This window comes from Centruroides sculpturatus, unplaced genomic scaffold (assembly GCF_000671375.1).
Source record: "Centruroides sculpturatus isolate CEXI.00-Female unplaced genomic scaffold, Cexi_2.0 scaffold379, whole genome shotgun sequence".
Lineage (NCBI taxonomy): Eukaryota > Metazoa > Arthropoda > Arachnida > Scorpiones > Buthidae > Centruroides > Centruroides sculpturatus.
In genome coordinates this window covers 62,887-83,197 of record NW_019384620.1, presented here as the reverse complement: position 1 = coordinate 83,197, position 20,311 = coordinate 62,887, and the positions used below count along the sequence as shown (strand labels likewise).

Sequence of the window (20,311 nt, the reverse complement as noted above, 5' to 3'; positions counted from 1 at the left end):
TAGTTTTATAGTAAGAATAAGAAGTCACTTTGACTTCTTATTCTTACTATAAAACTAAATCTACAGAATACCCATGTGAACAATAAATTCAGCTATTTTTATATGTTTATTTATTGATTTTGTACGAAGAGAACCACAAAATAAATTTTCGAAATGATAAATTAGTATCTTTCTTCAAATGGTATTCAGATTTTTATTCTACAGAATCATGCAGACTGCAGCTATTAACACCGCCTTGAAGATCTTTCTGCAAAGTTCTCTGCGCAAAGAAGGATTTTGCAAGATCTAAACAAATAACGGAAGATGGTCATGTCGTATTTTCTTGCTTACAATTGAATTTATTTCGTTAAAAGTTATGTTAGAATTATGAAAATTTAAAGGTAGATCTTATCGAATTTAAAGATAAAAAAAGAATATTTTAAAAAATTACTGAAGGAGAAGAACTTGGAGGAATGCAATTTTTGGATTTTGCCCAATGTTTCTGGCACATCCGACGTAACGACTTCTTCGGTTTAACTTGGTTCCGGCGGATGTTACGTTTGTTGTTCGATGTTATACGCAATTTCTTTAAGTTATTTTTATTCTAGAAAAGAAAACGTTATCGTTGAGCATAATTTTTATGTTAATTTAAATAATTAAAAAATAAATTTCATTTATTAAATTCCAGATGTGTCGAGTAACCGTCCCCCATTCCCCATTGCCTCCGTTGTAGGCCCGGATTATTAAAACATTTAAAAATTTAGACTATAAAGACTCGAAAAAAACTGTTACATACAGTTACCATATTGTTTTATGCGTAAACTGGAATATATTTTTAAGAGCCAGTGAAAAACGGCTATACAAGTCGACCCCCCTATAACACTGTTGATAATTCCGTTTTATATGTATTCCATGTTGTACGAGTCGCTTAGATTTTACAAATACGTGAGCCGTTCACAGCCCGGCACATGTATTTGTAAAATCTAAGTGACTCGTACAACATGGAATTCATATAAAACGGAATTACTAACAGTGTTATAGGGGGGTCGACTGTTCTTAGATTATATATTTTTTAAATATATTTATATATTAACCTATTAATATGTTTTATCGCATTAAGTGTCTTATAAAATAGTTCTATTTAAAATTTACTCTATTTTTGAGGGTTAGAAACAGGAGAAACAGACTACCTTTACCTTTCTTCGGTTTGTTCTTTTTACTGAACTTCTTTTCTGAAAAAAAAGTAATTTATTTTATGATAGAATTGTCTGAGAATCGTAAAAGCAATAAATCGTTTAGACCAGTGTTTCCCAACGTGGGGCCCATGCCCACATGGGGGCAATTGGATTGTAAAGGGAGACAATTCGAAAATGGACTCGTCCAGAGTTTAAGTTAACTATATAGCCGTTGTATATGTTAGGAGGGCATAAGAATTTTAGAAAGGCTTAGGTGGGGTATAGCACAAAAAAAGGTTGGGAAATACTGATTTAGACCCATATTTAGGAAAAGAAATTAAAATGGCTTACTTTTTGGGCCACCGTTGTTTTCTTCTTGTACTTTCTTTTCTTATTTGGTACTTTACACGGATGTTTTCCCATCAGTTTCTGCTTTTTGGACGGAGGATTGCAATTCACCACTTCTAGGGAAAGTTTTCTCTTCTTTCCTGCCTAATTTTAATATAATTCGATTATAAATTTTGCAAATTACAATTGAATTATGTAGAGGCCTATATATATTTTTGCCTTTTGTAAATTACGGTATAAACGAGCAATTATTTCTTGTGACGCGATCACAATGCAGGGCTGCAATTTTTAATATTTTTAGTTTTATTTAATTTAAAATATATATGCTCTCCACCTCAAATTAGTAGTGGCTGGCCCCTGTAAATCATACCGTTTCCTTAACAATACTGTCGTGCCGCTCATCTAACACCTTTCGGGGCGAAGGGGGGGATATTTAAATTGAAATATCGTAACTTCCAGTGCAAACCGGAAGTTTTATACAGTTAATCGGGCTCTCCCGCTTCCACATCCCGTCTCGGATTTGATCTATTTAACTCCGTTTTCTCGAAATTAAAGAAAAACCGACGACGAAAGGACGACGTTGGGACTTTATAAGTTTACAATTTTTTCAAATTTCAGCCCAATAAAAGACAAGAGGGATCGAGTATAAAATAACAAATATATTATTCATTTACTTTATTTTCATTTTGTCCGCCGCATTTCCGGCAATAGCAGATGGACTGAAAAAATAAAAATGAATTTCATTAAAATACTGTACAGTCGAACCCCCCTATAACACTTGATAATTCCGTGTTGTATGAGTCACTTAGATTTTACAAATACGTGTGCCGGGCTGCGAACGGCTCACGTATTTGTAAAATCTAAGTGACTCGTACAATATGGAATTCATATAAAAACAGAGTTATCAACAGAGTTATAGGGGGGGGTCGACTGTATACTTAATTACGATTTACAAGGATGTACCGAAGTTTGTGTTGCAGTTGTTTTGTTTGCTCTGTCGGATTTTGTTTTTCTGTCAGTAACGTATGGACAAGCATCTTCCTTCTTAAACGAAAGAATAAGTGAGTTTAATTAAACATTTTTTCATTTCTTAAGGTTAATTGATGTAAATAGTCCTTACCTTCTTTCCAGCGGAATTACTAGGAAATTTCATGTTAATAATTACTGACACAGGGGAAAAAAAGCCAATGGGATTTCGTATGTCATTGTTTAATTAACAATTAAAGACGGAAATTGTTTTACAATAATCAATTAATGGGCTGCAATGAGAAACAATCGTAGGCCTATTTTGACTTTAAAAAAACGTCATTGCTATATTATTTTCCTGGCTTTATATATCTATATAACAGAGAGAAAGTATGGAAAATTTTTACGTTTTTAGATCTTGAAATATCGAGAAATGTAAAAACAAGTTCGGCATTTCTCTGTATGTATGGATGATTAGAGTGTGTGAGAGGACACGATTATGTCCATCCTCTTTCAAGTTAAATAATTCCTCTGCTTTTTGTCGAAAATTTCTGAAATTTTGAAAGGAGATTTGTTTATTAGGAGGATTGTCGCTGTTAAATTTTGGCGGTTAAAAATCGACGGGGTGGGGAGATAATGGGGATCGTGTGTGTATCTCCAGTATGGCCGGACTTTTATGACATTTTTACTCGTTATTAGCATTTACAATTTTTTACAAAACTCATCCCTACCCTCAAAATTAAGCTTTTTGCCATTTTGTAATAGTTAAAAATACTAAAAAGATTTTAAAATTTAATATAACAGATGGAGCCACCAAAATTTTAAATGTTACAAGGGAAATTGAGCAGCAACATGTCGCCGGTTTATTTTAATTCTCTTTTTGTGGAAGCTCCCGGGTACGTACTGAAAATTCTTTCCATAAATCCCGCTCCAAGCAAAATAGTAAATAAATTTAATAGCTCAAAGAGAAAAAATTTCGCCAGTAAAATTCTTGCTGCCGAAAGTTAACAAGGACCCAGTGCTGGGTCCTAGTTAACTTTCAGCAGCAAGAATCTTAGTGAGGAGTTTCGGTACTATTATTGGGCTTCACTATGAAAAAAATTGTAGAGCTATAAATTTTCACTGTCGTTCGGCTGTCTGTCCGTCTGTCTTTCCTTAATCTCGAGAACAGAGTTAGATAGACGATAGTCGAGACCCGATATGGAAACCTTAGGGGCAGGAGACACGAATATATATGGACTTCTGATGCAAACCGGAAATCACGCTATTTCCGGTTTGCATCGATGGAGTATTACCACGTATACATGTTACGATGGAGTATTACCACGAGGTGAGTTTCCCGTGCCATAATGAACACGTTCAGTAGTTACATAAAAATAACAAATATAAAAACTGGCTTTAACTTCAGTACAAAATCAAGTTTTCCTTTTGGACTTCTTTCTCCTCTGGGCACTATAAGAGGGCGTTTATTGCAAGCCCATTATGGGTTCGGCCAAGAACCAACAATGGCATACGGTTGGTTGGAACAACCTCGAAATATTTCTGGTTTTTCCATCCAGTCTGGGTTCGATTCCGGCCTCCTGGAGTCCAACGCTGCCTTCTTAATCGCTGTTCAATCAGGCAGTTGTTTTGCTAGAAACGAAACTTTATTATCGCAGTTATTTTCTTTTAAGTTGTACCGTATTGTTGTAAATTGTATATAAAACAGGCCAGGAGGTCAAAGCATGAAGGGAAAGCGTGGCTTTTGCTGCCGAGAACGTAACGTACGAACTGACAAGTTGTCAGGTAGTAAAGTATAAACAACAACGTTAGTTTTCAAAATACGTATGATGAAATCGAAAATGATTTTCGTTAAAGTCCGGTTTCTCACATAATTAAGCTTGGTTTTACTTTCCCGGCTCTGTTATATATAACATAAGAAATCTATGGCGATCGGTAAAAAAATGATCCTTCCAATATTTCTACATTTTTGCGCTCGGGACCTTGAAACGTCGACAAATACAAAACCACTGCCATTCTTTCTGCGTGTATGGATGTTAGTTTGTGTAAAGGGCACGATTTTGTTCGCCTTTTGTCGAAAATGAAACTCGTTAAGTGATTCGAATCACTTGTGGAGTTTCATTCCTTCCAACTCTTGGCGGAACTCCGAAGCAGCCACCTCCACGTGGTGAGTTCTGTGTTGTCGTTCGTCTGGAAATGACGAAGGCAAGCGAAGAGCTTCTTCTTCCTTTCAATTGAATAATAAGGAATGAAAACACGCCAATAAAAGCAGAAATTACAAAAGTAATTCAAGCGAGGAGAATTAAGTGTCTAATTTTGGTATAAATCGCTTTAAATCCTTTGTTTTTTTATCGTGATGGTGAATTTCAATTGACCCTAGTTAGGTTTATGGCAAGATATTCGTGTCATGGTTGGCTACAAAACTATAACTACGTGTTCGATACAATGAGATGATGTTAATGGCAAAATTCTTGCTAATAAAACAAGGAGAAAAAAATTAACGTGATGAAAAGACAGAAAACTCACGTGCCCGGCCCGTTGGCGGTGCTCGAACCGTTGGCGTTGTTTAGTGACTTTAATAATGATGCAACGAATATTCGACCGAATAGGCCGAATACCTAATAGCAGGAGTAAGAAATAACAAAAACACAGTAAATTAATCATTTTGGTAACTTTTATTAATACTGAACATACATTTCAAATTCGAGAAACCGCAATTTTTTGTTATTTTATGTAAAAGATCAAAGGTGGCCAAGTGACTTTTATTACAAGCTATTCGAAGTCTACAAGAACAATTATTTGCGTATAGATACAATTTCATGGTAAACTCAATTGGATTAACAATTGAGTTCACCATGAAAATTGTTCTTCCAATTCTAATTGGAAGAACAATTATTTGGTATTGACGGCCGCGAATTTCGCGCCAATAAGCTGCCTCCACTCGTTCGATTATGTTATCGACTCAATTTCATATTTATTTTCACATTTTCGCTTCGCCATCTTTCTCTGTTCTTTTTCCGTTATTTACACTGTAGGTCAGTTCATTGTTATTCACATTTGATATCATAACCAATCACAAACTGCCATGACGCTCGTGTCTGTCCGCTACAACTGTCAAGAATTAACGCGATTGGCGAAGCGTANACTAGAAATAAAACTAATATTTATATACGCGTTAGTTAATTTATAATTCTATAATATAATGCAACCTGGTTTCAGCGGACACTCGGAAACAAAATGCTCTTATAAGACAAATATTCGCTATAACATTGTAAAATATTCAAGGTTATAGCGGCGCTTTCAAAGAATCGATATCACTTTTACAAAACAAAACTGCGCAAAAAATTATAGAAATATTTTCATGCGATAATTAACATAATTTGCTAATAGAAGAGTTAAATGCTATTTAATGATTGGAAACTAATGATTAATTAGTTTATTTAGAAAAACTCAATAGAAATGAGTTGAAGCGGGATTTCATAAATCCTTTAATTCAAGCAGGAAATTATGTACCGATGATGCCATTTAGATATAGATCTAAGCCAGATGTTTTCCGAATTTCTTAATATATATTTCGTAGTGTTCATTTTGCTTTTGTACTCTTTGCCAGACAGAACAATGCCGATGCCAATAGATGCCAGTAGTGGACCTTCTAAAAAGAATTCTACTATTTTACAATTATTGTAATTATGTTAATTATTATCTTAGAACACTGAAAAACTGTCCAAATTTCATAATTGCCTATTTATTTATTTTATAACTCTAATCTGTGGGCACTAAGGGAGCCTCTTTTAGCAGGCCATTACGGTGAGGGACGGGATCTGGACGGCCCACCCCGAAAAATTCCTGGGAATTTTTTGTCCCGTCCGGATTCGACCACGGGTTCGATCCGGATTCAATACCAGAGTTAAAAAGTTAAAAGAAGCAGAACTTCTCGTGCCCATCTTGGCAATGTTAAGAAAAGGAAAGGACCCTCAAATAAAAGAGAAAAATCGATGAAGACTAGGCAGTTCTCCATCTCCAGAGTTCGTCCGTCATCGGGAGTCGGTCCGTCATTGAGAGTTCGCCGATTATCACGAGTTCATTACCACCTCAGCGCGGACCAGGGATTCCGCCGTGCTTCGACATTGTCCAGTTCTGCGCCACCAATAACCCATACGGAATACCAATTTCCAGAGCTAGTATCTAACCTACCGAGTATCTACTTAACCTCCACAGGCTGATGCTAACATTACCAACCGACGGTTCTTCATCGAACTATCCGATACCCTGCCCATTTGGGTCAAGTGTTCGAGGAGCGAACACTTGACCCAAATTGTTCGAGGAGCGAACTTGACTCGAACAGCGCATCAAGGTATTTACCTTGATGCTTGATGTTAACATAATTATAATAATTGTAAAATAGTACAATTCTTTGTTTATCAGCCCGCGATCGAATGTAAACTCTCTCTCGCAGCTGGGGACCCGCTACGATAATCTTAAAATCTCTATACCGAAATCCTGAATAACGTTCTATAGCTGTAAATACATATATCATCTTACATAAATAAACGGATATTTGTTTACGTTAACTCTGTAGTTGAGTGCACTTCTTCCGGACGCGCTGTCTCTCGGACCTCCTCCATCCCGAATCCGACCGCCTACAGATGCGACCGCTCGCGCTTGAAACAAAATATAACCGCCATGGCGATTTCTGTCTCCCATAAAGAACAGTGATGTCAGTCCCGACGTGCCATCTTGACGTAGCATCGACCATGCGGTTACACACCGAGACGACCTTTTATTGCCGACCTCCAATAAAAGGTCGTCTCCGTATGTGAAAATTGTTTTAGACTGTCACTGGTGTGTTGAAATGACGGAAATGGTAAACGAAAACAAGGACTCTTGCGTATTTGTGCTATTCTTATGTTTATTAAAATGCAAATAATGTCGGCCATGTTACAATTGTTGTAAATGAAACGTTTGGATTAAGTACCATTTCTCTACCATTTCTCACCGCTGGTCGATCTAATCACAGGCTTTATTTTGAAGTTGAATTAATGTGAAGTCTTATGACATTGCACGCTTCATATATAGCATCCGAGTGACCATAAATTATAATAATCTTTAAAAACTATTCATAATTTTGTATTTGTTTTCCTTTAGATGTAGGGAATGTACACATTTTCCATCATCGTCACCGGAAGTGACCGTTTACGGAATAAATTTTATCAAAGTGTTGTATTTCCTAAAGCTATTGATTTAATTGAATGAACTGGCGTAAAAAATACATCTCGGAGGCAACCAAGCGTTGCCATATCTTAATAGAAAAAACTTTTTTATTGGAGACTTTTGGAAAGTTCCCAAGAAACCTATGACGTTATTAACGTTTGATTTATAACCTGTGCTTAATCAAAAGTTCATGAGAACAATTATAGAAAATGAACCGTTATTACATTAGTCTTTTTTTAAAAAACTAATTCATTAAAAAATCCAAACATTATCCTTGCTTGATGCAATATTCTATGTGATTACGTCGAGAGCGACTGAAAACGGCAGGAATAATAGAATAATATATTCGTTCATTACGTACCATATATTTGGATATATTTGGATTATAATTGTCTTCGAAAATATGAGTTAATTTCATTTTTATGTGCTAGGTGATGCGGATGGAAAAAATTATAAAAATTTTTAACAAGATGGCAGGAGGAACACAGTTCGAGAATTCTTCAAAATAGTGAGGTTAAAAAAATTTTGACGGGACAAATATCGGGTTTATTATTAAAAGACAATGGATATCCTCGTTTGCATTATTTACTTACATCTCGTGTAAATCCACACATTAGGGCTTCATTTTAATTTGAAATTACTAACCGAGATATTATTTACTTAAACAAACAATATAATTAGCGCGTTTACAGATGAACAATGGAAAAAAACTAATTAACAATAACTTGTTTTTATTTTGCAAAACTGTTTTCAGTCGCCGTATTTTTCTATTCTTGAATTAATTATAATGTCAAAATAATTCATTTCAGCATCTGGGAGAAGTCTCCACCAACGTCTGGGTCGGCCGAATTTTCAGAAATAACTGCATTCCCTTTTTGAGTGTTTTTCCCGATTAAATCCCGGATAATGAAAAGTTTTTTAAGGAGTCTTTTGCACCTCCCTGTACGTATTTCCGGATCCGCCATTCCTAGGGTTGCCAGACAGGTGAAGAAAAACCCGAATAATTCCAGTGTTCAACGGTTTTATTTACTCGGCTACTGGTGGAAACGACACGGGAAATGTCGGAGGTGGAGCCGTCTTCACCATATACAACACCACGATGCATTTACGTACACGCGTCTAAAATTATCCGCGTGCAATTCGTATTACTGATTAGATTCTACATTTGGTTTATGTTTATCGAGTTTTGGGGTGGGCCACCTAAAACATCGTTAAAATGTACTTTGATCGGACTTTGATCCTCAAAGTTTTACTCTTGTATTTTGATTAAAAGTGAAATTTGAGTCGCAAGATTTGAAGACGTGATATGAGTGTGAGCCCGACTTTTCCTATTGACTGTAAATATTCGAGAATTTTACTTTAAATAAATAAATAAATTTAAAATTTATCTTAATGATAAATCACATCTTTCAGCCCCGAAGTACAGTATATAGACTGATGTATAAGGATAGACATATGTAGGTGTGAGAATCCATCACGGCCATTATCAAACGCGGATATTGAAATATATATATAAAGGACAAATTGTATGGAAATATGCATTCCGGGCTTAACGCCCCTCTTCAGTCCTATTATAACAGATTTATCAGCCAAATTTACTACAGATTTACAGTTTTATCGCATGCTTTGAAATATTTAGATTTATAAAATAAAAGGTTTATACAAATACGAGTACAAAGGTGTAATAAAAGATATTTAGTTTATACAATAAAACATAAATACCTGAGATTGTAGTGATAGTTAAAACCACACCACTGATGAGAAGAGAAAGGTGAAAAAGGGGGAGGAAAAGGAGCTAAAAATCTTTTAGTTCCATCCTTATACGCATTAGAGAAGTATAGCAACATGTGCTAGAATAAAAAAGGGGTAAACTTAAATCTACAATTAAGTACAATTAAGAGGCGGAAAAAAGGTCGAGGGGTGAGGAGATAATGGAAGTCATCTGTATTTTCAGTAGGGACTTAAAAGTCATTAAGTCCTACATTAGCATTAGCTTTTACGATTTTTTATAAAACTCATCACTACTCTGAAAATTAAGCTTNCATTTGGTTTATGTTTATCGAGTTTTGGGGTGGGCCACCTAAAACATCGTTAAAATGTACTTTCCTCGGACTTTGATCCTCAAAGTTTTACTCTTGTATTTTGATTAAAAGTGAAATTTGAGTCGCAAGATTTGAAGACGTGATATGAGTGTGAGCCCGAGGGTTTACATGGTGTAAATTTTTGAGTTTAACATATTTTTACATTAGAGGATGAAAAAAATAATTTATCGCAAGTTATAACGGAAATGGATCGGATGTCGAATTTTACACATCCACAAGGTAGGAAGGAAGAAAGACGAGTCATCGTCCGTTTGTTAATTAGTCAACGTGCACGGGCTAATTAGTCATCATAACGAGTGAACGACCAGTTGGCTCAGTGCCAACGACGATCGTATAAAAACGATCGTCACGGGAAGTTCAGGGCGATCGTCCCCTCAGTGCCACCGTCCCTCCGCGCGATCATCTGGAAGGTCTGAGTACAGTGTCTCCCGTCCCGGTCCTGTTCGTGGAGAAGCCGGTAGAAGACATAAGCCTGTGACAGCCAGCCAGCTTCCATAGTCCAGAATGATCGTCGCATACCGTCATCCAACATAAGGTATACCTGACAGCCAATATAACTCTCTCACCCTAGAGCCTTTGTAAACTTTCTCCCGCGGCATAGTGACTAGTTAGATCGCTATTACAGATAGATTTGTGTTATCCGCATTTAAGCATTAAGTCTGTAACTTCCTTATGTATACTCCTGCAAATTAACTTTAGTTATAGAATAAACCTTTATTTTGTTATTTGTTAAACCTGTCTCCTGTCTATCCGAGGAAACCTGTCGACTTACCGACGCACTCCCCACTTNAAAAAAAAAAAAAAAAAAAAAAAAAAAAAAAAAAAAAAAAAAAAAAAAAAAAAAAAAAAAAAAAAAAAAAAAAAAAAAAAAAAAAAAAAAAAAAAAAAAAAAAAAAAAAAAAAAAAAAAAAAAAAAAAAAAAAAAAAAAAAAAAAAAAAAAAAAAAAAAAAAAAAAAAAAAAAAAAAAAAAAAAAAAAAAAAAAAAAAAAAAAAAAAAAAAAAAAAAAAAAAAAAAAAAAAAAAAAAAAAAAAAAAAAAAAAAAAAAAAAAAAAAAAAAAAAAAAAAAAAAAAAAAAAAAAAAAAAAAAAAAAAAAAAAAAAAAAAAAAAAAAAAAAAAAAAAAAAAAAAAAAAAAAAAAAAAAAAAAAAAAAAAAAAAAAAAAAAAAAAAAAAAAAAAAAAAAAAAAAAAAAAAAAAAAAAAAAAAAAAAAAAAAAAAAAAAAAAAAAAAAAAAAAAAAAAAAAAAAAAAAAAAAAAAAAAAAAAAAAAAAAAAAAAAAAAAAAAAAAAAAAAAAAAAAAAAAAAAAAAAAAAAAAAAAAAAAAAAAAAAAAAAAAAAAAAAAAAAAAAAAAAAAAAAAAAAAAAAAAAAAAAAAAAAAAAAAAAAAAAAAAAAAAAAAAAAAAAAAAAAAAAAAAAAAAAAAAAAAAAAAAAAAAAAAAAAAAAAAAAAAAAAAAAAAAAAAAAAAAAAAAAAAAAAAAAAAAAAAAAAAAAAAAAAAAAAAAAAAAAAAAAAAAAAAAAAAAAAAAAAAAAAAAAAAAAAAAAAAAAAAAAAAAAAAAAAAAAAAAAAAAAAAAAAAAAAAAAAAAAAAAAAAAAAAAAAAAAAAAAAAAAAAAAAAAAAAAAAAAAAAAAAAAAAAAAAAAAAAAAAAAAAAAAAAAAAAAAAAAAAAAAAAAAAAAAAAAAAAAAAAAAAAAAAAAAAAAAAAAAAAAAAAAAAAAAAAAAAAAAAAAAAAAAAAAAAAAAAAAAAAAAAAAAAAAAAAAAAAAAAAAAAAAAAAAAAAAAAAAAAAAAAAAAAAAAAAAAAAAAAAAAAAAAAAAAAAAAAAAAAAAAAAAAAAAAAAAAAAAAAAAAAAAAAAAAAAAAAAAAAAAAAAAAAAAAAAAAAAAAAAAAAAAAAAAAAAAAAAAAAAAAAAAAAAAAAAAAAAAAAAAAAAAAAAAAAAAAAAAAAAAAAAAAAAAAAAAAAAAAAAAAAAAAAAAAAAAAAAAAAAAAAAAAAAAAAAAAAAAAAAAAAAAAAAAAAAAAAAAAAAAAAAAAAAAAAAAAAAAAAAAAAAAAAAAAAAAAAAAAAAAAAAAAAAAAAAAAAAAAAAAAAAAAAAAAAAAAAAAAAAAAAAAAAAAAAAAAAAAAAAAAAAAAAAAAAAAAAAAAAAAAAAAAAAAAAAAAAAAAAAAAAAAAAAAAAAAAAAAAAAAAAAAAAAAAAAAAAAAAAAAAAAAAAAAAAAAAAAAAAAAAAAAAAAAAAAAAAAAAAAAAAAAAAAAAAAAAAAAAAAAAAAAAAAAAAAAAAAAAAAAAAAAAAAAAAAAAAAAAAAAAAAAAAAAAAAAAAAAAAAAAAAAAAAAAAAAAAAAAAAAAAAAAAAAAAAAAAAAAAAAAAAAAAAAAAAAAAAAAAAAAGAAATTCCTACAATGAGTTGCCTAATTTTTAAAAATAACATTTAATTTGTCTGCCGCCATCTTTTGACATTTTGTTATAAAAATAAGTTTTGATATTAACTATTATAAGATGACAAAAACTTTAATTTCGAAGTTAGTGATTGATTTTATAAAACAAACATTGTAAATGCTAATAAGTAATCTTCTTTAAGACCAATCTAGCTGGAGATATGACACGAAATGGCCCACTATTTCCCCATCTTCTCGATCTTTAACCACCAAAGTTTATCATCGTCAATGTCCTTCGTAATCAAAGTTACCGTGCCGAATTTCGTGTCTTCGTCTTGAGATAATAAATGAAATATACACCAACATTCTCACTGGCATACCACACGCATCCACAGAATTTTTTCCCAGTTAATAGTGCGAGATCCGTATTGTTTAAAATATTGAATCCCTTCCTCCCGAAGGGAAGTCGAATTTCCTTTCTATCGGCCGACTCGGAGGTGATTCAGATGCAGCTTTTACACACGGTACTTGGCCGTCTGAGGAGGTCGATATAAAAAGGGATTGTACCCGCCATTCCGGGCAGTTTTCCATACGAAGGAATTATCACATAAAATATGATTAAGACCGTTCATAGTCGAGAGGACCTCCACATAGATGTCGATCATATTGTAATAGTGCATCCATAGAAGTTACGATCCGCGTTAAAATACGATTAACTGGTGTCGCCATTGTCTCTACCTTTTTGCTAGCAACGTGAATCCTTCCACACTCGATATTATTAGTAGTAAAGCCATGTTTGTAGACAGACAAGAACTGATTTAAGGATTAGTCGCCGATTAAGTGGTATCGAATCAAAACGATATTCTATACACCCCCGGCTGATCTCACAATAGCATTTACAATTTTGTTTCCTTTTATAAAACTCATTCCTGCTCTCAAAATTAGACTTTTTGGTTTTATAATACTTAATCATATAACAACTTTTAATAATATAATCACGTAAAAGATGGCTCCACACAGTTGTATTTATTAAGATTAATATATAATATAAAAGGTTATTTTTTTTAAATAAAATCTCATAACAGCTGGGAGAGTTACATAACTCTTTGCTAGATTTTTTTTATTTATAAGTGATTAACAATGACGCGTTGCCCGGAAAGCGACTTAAATACAGATGAATAAGCAAACCAGTGAAACGAAACGGGTATGTCATCGGTTTGCTTGCTAGACATCCCATGTTTTAGCTAAAATGTCCTTGTCACTTATTAAAGCCAGAAACTTTTCCTTTATTTTCATTTTTCCATACAATTTGTCCTTTATATTTATGTTTCAATATCCGCGTTTGATAATGGCCGTGATGGATTCTCACACCTACATATGTCTATCCTTATACATCAATCTGTATACTGTAGTTCGAGACTGAAAGATGTGATTTATNACGTAAAAGATGGCTCCACACAGTTGTATTTATTAAGATTAATATATAATATAAAAGGTTATTTTTTAAAATAAAATCTCATAACAGCTGAGAGAGTTACACAACTCTTTGCTAGATTTTTTTTTATAAGTGATTAACAATGACGCGTTGCCCGGAAAGCGACTTAAATACAGATGTATAAGCAAACCAGTGAAACGAAACGGGTATGTCATCGCTTTGCTTGCTAGTATAAAAAAAAACATGTTGCCAGACATCCTATGTTTTAGCTAAAATGTCCTTGTCACTTATTAAAGCCAGAAACTTTTCCTTTATTTTCATTTTTCCATACAATTTGTCCTTTATATATATATTTCAATGTCCGTGTTTGATAATGGCCGTGATGGATTCTCACACCTACATATGTCTATCCTTATACATCAATCTGTATACTGTANTATGAGGAAAACATGTAACACAGTGAAATTGAAAATCATTCATCATGAAAAGCATTACAATTACAGTTCTGCCAAAGATTTGTGCCATATAATAAATTTCAAAACCTAAAAGACATAAGACACAATTTTTTTCTGCTTTCACATTATTAGTTATTAAAATGTTCCAGTTTATTATTGACTGATAATTACTTGTGTAGACTTTACATAAAATAGTATTTAGTAGCCAATGCTTAGTGACAGTGGCTTGTAGCATATGTATACCATTTCTCTCCTACTTTTAGTTGAAGATGTGATACAACTGGCAAGATACTATCTATAAAAACTAGACACTAACTGAAAATGGATCCTGAGATTTGGCAACAATGATTTAATTTATATATGATAGGTCTATATGAGATACAACTGGTTTTTCTCCTGATTACCAAGTGCTCTAATATATAGCTTTATTTGTTGATAAGTTCTAAAAAACTCATACTTTATCCATAAATTAAGATCAAAAGTTTCTCTTAAAAATACAAAAGATTTACAAGTAGTGTTACCACCCGGACAGTTCTGGAATTGACTCACTGTTTGGGTGAACTATTAATTTTGTCCAGGAATTTCGTAGAAATTGTGAAATTACGATGAAAAAAGTTCTTGCAAATATTTTTACAAATTTACACTATTTTAACAGCGAAAGAACTCGCACTCACTGAAACTCATCTGCAATTCTGCCATGTTAGTTAGTCTGTTTACACCAATGTGTGGCGCGCAACCTGTTACCTTTTCTTTTTGTTTTTTGCATGTACGATCATACATGCAAGCAACAAAAAAAAAAAAATGTTATTGGATATTAGAGACGTGTACAATCGACGATCGTACACATCTCTCCAATATCCAATAGAGCTAAGTCATCTGTACTGTAGTACCTGTTCTTTATTAATTTAGGTTACTTCTACGCAATTCCCTAGTCCCTAACTGTAACTGATTTAGAAACGCCATGCACGTTATTCTTTGCATTGTAAATGACATTGTGCATGCGTCAGGAACTTCTATTCGAACAAACCTAACCTGCCCTCCGGGTCAGCGATTTTCAAAAGGTGGCAATACTATTTACAAGTACTATTGTTTCCATAAATTGCATTCTCCAAAGGATTATATACAATTAAAAAAATAATAATGACAATACAAACAAATTTGGGTCTATTTAAAACTTTATCCTTTTTAAAAATTCCAGCAAGAGAGATGGTTAACAACTTGAAGATAAAATGCAGTCTTCATTAAAAATGACTGATGATATGACATTAAAAACATATACTTAATACATTTACGCTGACCTTTTCTTGTAGGATCCAATGCTAACAACAAACAGTACTAAAAGTTTACACAAGGTCACTGTTGCATATAAACACTAGACTGGTGAAAATTTGAGAATTCAACAATATTTACATAAATATATTTTTTCCATATGTAGTAATAAAATTTGTACAGTCGACCCCCTATAACACTGTTGATAATTCCATTTTATATGAATTCCATGTTGTACAAGTCACTTAGATTTTATAAATATGTGTGCTGCGCTGTGAATGGCTTATGTATTTGTAAAATCTAAGTGACTTGTACAACATGGAATTCATATAAAACAGAATAATCAACAGTGTTATAGGGGGGTCGACTGTATTTCTACTTGAAATGTAATTCTACAAAAAATCCAATCAAATGCTAATTTTAAAATACCTGTGTAATAATTAAAAGTTTGAATTTATTGAACATGTTTTTATATTTTGTATTAAATTAGGAAATAAAATTTTTAAAGAAATAAATCAAATTTTAGAATATATTTAATATGATAGATGTAGATTTAAATTTTAAAATTAATTTGACATTATAGATTGTGATAATCAGTTAAAATTTTATATAAACAAAATCTTTCTCTTATGAAATTTAGTACAATTTATTTGGAGAGAGTGTTGTTAAAGCATGCCTTGCTGCTGAAACTCATCATTTAGACGTTAGTGGAGAATCACTGGTAAACATAATGTTATGAATTAATAATTAATTAGTTTTTATGGAAATGGTTTATTAATCACTAGAGCTTTTAGTTTCTTGAAGGGATGCAATTGAAATATCATGAAGAAGCAATTCAAAAAGGAATTTATATAATTGGAGCATGTGGATTTGACAGCATTCCTTGTGATTTGGGAGTATCTCTAGTTAAAAAAAAGTTTCAAGGTATAGATATATTATTTGAATGAATATAATTTTGTCTACATCATTTTGTATATAAAAATATAACAATTGCATATTAATGTTATTTATAAATGTGCATTTATGAAAATAAAATCCATCATTTTGATGATCAATTTCATGCCAGTAACCATTCTGGGCATTTATTGATAGTTAAGATGTTAAATTTATAATATTATTTAAAATATCTAATCATTAGATTTATCAGGCTATATTTAGGTTAATATCAAATAAATTTAACTAAATTAAATTTGGCATAAGGATAGATCATCTTGTATTCATATTAATAATTAAAAATTATGTTACATTAAATCAATCATTTTTTACAACAATGAAAGAAAAGATTGGTCCAGAGTGTGGCATGAATCCTGTATACCTTGAGAATGTGTTAACAGTAAGCTACTCAGACATTCCTGTCCAGTCTTTTAAATTATTTAATAAAATTAATATTAAGACAAGATGGAAGTCTAAACATCCACCTTCGGGACAAATTAGTTATATTTAAGCTAATATTAAGTCAATATATCAGTTGTATTTATAAATTTGAACACTAAATTTATTACTATATTTCAATTACTTAAATGTAATAGTTATTACTAAATTTAATCAGTGAATTAAAAGAAAAATATTGTTACATACTAAGCCAGTGATGCCCACACTAGGCTAAATCCATCCTGCCTTAACCAGGCAACTTAATTTGGCCCATAAACATATTTGGTACATCAATTATAAATGATGAAAATAGACTTACTTTTTGTATGTATGGAATATAAAAAATATTTCTCACCAATTGAAAAGTTTGGGCATCACTGTACTAAACAATCTAACACAGAAAAAAAATAATGTATAAAATGTATCTGTTTCAGGTGATCTCAATTCCGTAGAAACATATCTTGAATTTAATAGTGGACCACAGGTGCTTATGATTTGTGTTTTTATATGTTGTTAATAAATTTAATTATCTCAAACTCTGATATATACAGTCAACTGGCCTTAAATGAACACCGATAAATTAAATTCTCATGTTAAAGCAAATTTTGTTATTTCCCTGGCAAAACACCATTTTCACAATGTTAATTTTCATGCAGTAAAGCAAACAAAAATTTTAGCAGAATTAGTTAAACTGAACTGTCAATTAACTTCACAATTTCCAAGAAATAATCCTATTCCCAATAATGGTTGTTTTTTTATACTTTTTGACACGAACAATAAAAACTTATACTGTAATAAATGTTCTATTGTGTGTAGAATAGATTTTTTCTGTTAAGCAAAGATGGGTTTGATCTCCAATTCAAATATCTGGTTTGATTGTACCATTTTAATGTACTCTGAAAACAGGAGTTAAAGTTTATGGACACCCATCCCTTTAAATAGATCATCCCATGAAAATAGATGCTAGTTTGCATATTGAGGAGTGCTTACATTGATGCCAGGTTTGGCTACATTATTCCAAATTTGACTACTACTTTTTTTATTCTTTTTGCACAAAAAAATTTATTTTACTTTTTCAAATGATCTTCAATAGAGAGAAATTATGAATTTCTTTTAGCTTTGTTTTGTTTAACCACTCTAATATACTGCTCTATCTATACTTAACCGGCAAATACTGTCTTCCTCATTTCATTTGATTTAGAATGTTAATATTGTATGTTTTTGTGAATAAATTTTATTTTATTTAACTTCATTTAGTAAATTAATTCAAAATATTGTAATTTAGAGATTTAGATTGCTTATTAAGCCTTAACTCCCTAAATTATATAATCTCAACCCAAAAAAATCATTAATATGAATTTTCAATAAAGCAAACTAAGTACTGTTTCCCTAGCAATTTGTATTAATGCAAGCTGACTGTATAGCTATATGATATTAACTTTAACATGTTTTATTTTCGTATTATGATTTATTAAAATGTAGAGATTTTTAAAAAATATTTAAAAATTTTAGGGTGAAACCATTAACGCAGGCACATGGCATTCTGTGGTTAATGGAATAACGACTAAGAATAAGACTGAAGAAATTAGGAAAGAATTAAATAAGACTGTTTTTAAGAAAAGACCAAACTTTTCACACTGTCTGTCAAAAAGGTATGATGTTAACATGTAAAAATTAATTAAACCTAAAATCACTTTTAATTTATCAAAGCATTATATTATATATTGTTTTCATAATGAATTTTTTGAAAGTCATATATATTTCCCATCAACACAACGGAATATTTTTATGAGAAGGTAGAGATTGAAGAATTGAGAAGAGCTTCAAGTTAAACTTTATGTTGTGATGTTGTTTTTGCAGTCCTTGGGAAAGCCATCCTTACTCGATGTTGCTGAAGTCAGACACTTCACAGCCTTCAGGGATCTCAATTCTTCTTATTTTTTTTACATCTACAATTTACCTGGCCAATTTTACTCCTTCACTTTCCCCTCAGCATTATTTTTTTCTTGACAAAATAGCGACTCTTTAGTTCCATGTTGATAAAAGAAAGATGAATTATACATACATTAATTAGATGAGTGATAACACTTTCTAAATAACAGGCTTGTTAGATTGTTACTTCCAATTGGATAATAGAGTATCATATGGCCACTACGGAACAATTTTTAAAAATTTTTTATATATGTGACACAATGTGGCTATCATTTTTAAAGTTTAAATTTAACGTGGTCACCGATGTCACTGCAACTTAAGTGCGATCACCAATCCAAAATCGATAAAATGTTTATTCTATAGCTAATATTTTTGCAAAATAAGTAGCCTACTATACTTTCTGTCAGAACATAAAACGAAAATAACCAAAAATTTTATCTGGATTGGACAAAAATTGCAGGAGTTATAAGGAATTCATGCATTCACATGTACAGCACATGCACACACACACACAGTTTTTATATTAGTAATTTTCTGAATGAATATAATTATATTTTTTATTATTTTGCATGTAAAAATATTACAATTCTGTATTAATGTTATCTTATAAATGTGCATTTACTGATAGTTAAAATATTCAATTTATACACAAGCTCAATTTATAATAATTCAAATACCTAATTATTGGATTTATAAGGCTATATTTAGGTTAATATCAAATCAGGTTAACTAAGAAATTTGCCTAACAATAGGCAATCAAGCTGCCAGACATTAACACACCAACTGCCATGAGGTACCACTTGCCCTCATGTTAAAAATTTACCCTGGTACTTGAAAAATGCATGAGGATGTTGTTTATAAATATTTAGCATTCTGAAAGGTCTAACTCACAGAACAAAAAAATATTAAACAAAGACTTACAAAAGACTATGGTTGTATTTTACATTAAATGTGAAATGCTGCTTACAAAACATTTATAGTCAACAGTAATCTTTCCTCTATCTTTCTCTGTGTTCAGGTCTCTAGATCAATGTTTCTCAACGGGGGCGATATCGCCCCATGTGGGCATTTTTCCATGTTGAGGGGGCAATTAGTAACAATTTATATTTTGGGGGCAAAAAACAATTTTCTGGGCGATATAGTAAAACATTATATTAAGAATAATTAGATATTTTATTTGTTATATCGTACAATAATTAAACAAATATTATTATACAAGTCACTAGTCTATTCAATGCATGTTATTCGTTTAATTATTGTACGATATAAGGAATAAAATAACTAATTATTCTTACTATTAGGGGCAGTCAAATGAAAACGAGACAGATGGGGAAAAAGTACATAAACTGTTTATTATTTCAAAAGTAATTGCCATAACTGTTAATATTGTACATTTATCCCATTGTGAAACAAGACGGTCAATGCCTTCATAGAAAAATGTTTGCGGTTGCCTATGGAACCATGATTGTACCTAGGCGTGCACCTTTTCGTCCAAAGCAAATTAACGGCCACGAATGTTTCTTCGGGGCTCCAAAAATATGGAAATCGCATGGGGAGAAATCAAAACTGTATGGAGGATGTGCAGAAGTTTCGCTGGGAACTGCAGAAGTTCCCAGCGAAACTTCTGCAGCGTAGTCAAAACAACCTCGGTAAAATGCGGGTGGGCATTATCCTGAAACAAAGCTT

At 30.8% G+C, this 20,311-nt stretch overlaps 2 protein-coding genes across 4 annotated transcripts in view; one reads left to right on the top strand and one right to left on the bottom strand.

Moving 5' to 3' along the window:
* Window positions 1-70: 70 nt before the first annotated feature.
* LOC111625459 lies at window positions 71-2,892 on the bottom strand. 3 transcript variants are annotated; one of them, XM_023368607.1, is made up of 7 exons: window positions 2,623-2,892; window positions 2,466-2,546; window positions 2,177-2,221; window positions 1,506-1,646; window positions 1,170-1,211; window positions 431-583; window positions 71-285 (listed from the first exon to the last, which is right to left on the bottom strand). In XM_023368607.1, exons 1-7 carry the CDS (start codon window positions 2,653-2,655, stop codon window positions 199-201), a joined length of 582 nt encoding a protein of 193 aa, XP_023224375.1. In that variant the 5' UTR covers window positions 2,656-2,892; the 3' UTR covers window positions 71-198. The 3 variants fall into 3 exon arrangements, with proteins under 3 accessions (XP_023224375.1, XP_023224376.1, XP_023224377.1); XM_023368608.1 differs by having other exon boundaries at window positions 1,176-1,211; window positions 2,623-2,873; XM_023368609.1 differs by lacking the exon at window positions 2,177-2,221 and having other exon boundaries at window positions 2,623-2,891.
* An 888-nt stretch (window positions 2,893-3,780) lies between these two features.
* Window positions 3,781-20,311, top strand: part of LOC111625458 (saccharopine dehydrogenase-like oxidoreductase) — a 21,005-nt gene continuing 4,474 nt past the window's right edge. Inside the window, exons 1-5 of the mRNA XM_023368606.1 lie at window positions 3,781-3,798; window positions 15,963-16,043; window positions 16,117-16,246; window positions 17,128-17,177; window positions 18,206-18,360. Coding sequence (XP_023224374.1) covers window positions 3,781-3,798; window positions 15,963-16,043; window positions 16,117-16,246; window positions 17,128-17,177; window positions 18,206-18,360 — 434 coding nt within the window. The remainder of the gene's footprint in view (window positions 3,799-15,962; window positions 16,044-16,116; window positions 16,247-17,127; window positions 17,178-18,205; window positions 18,361-20,311) is intronic.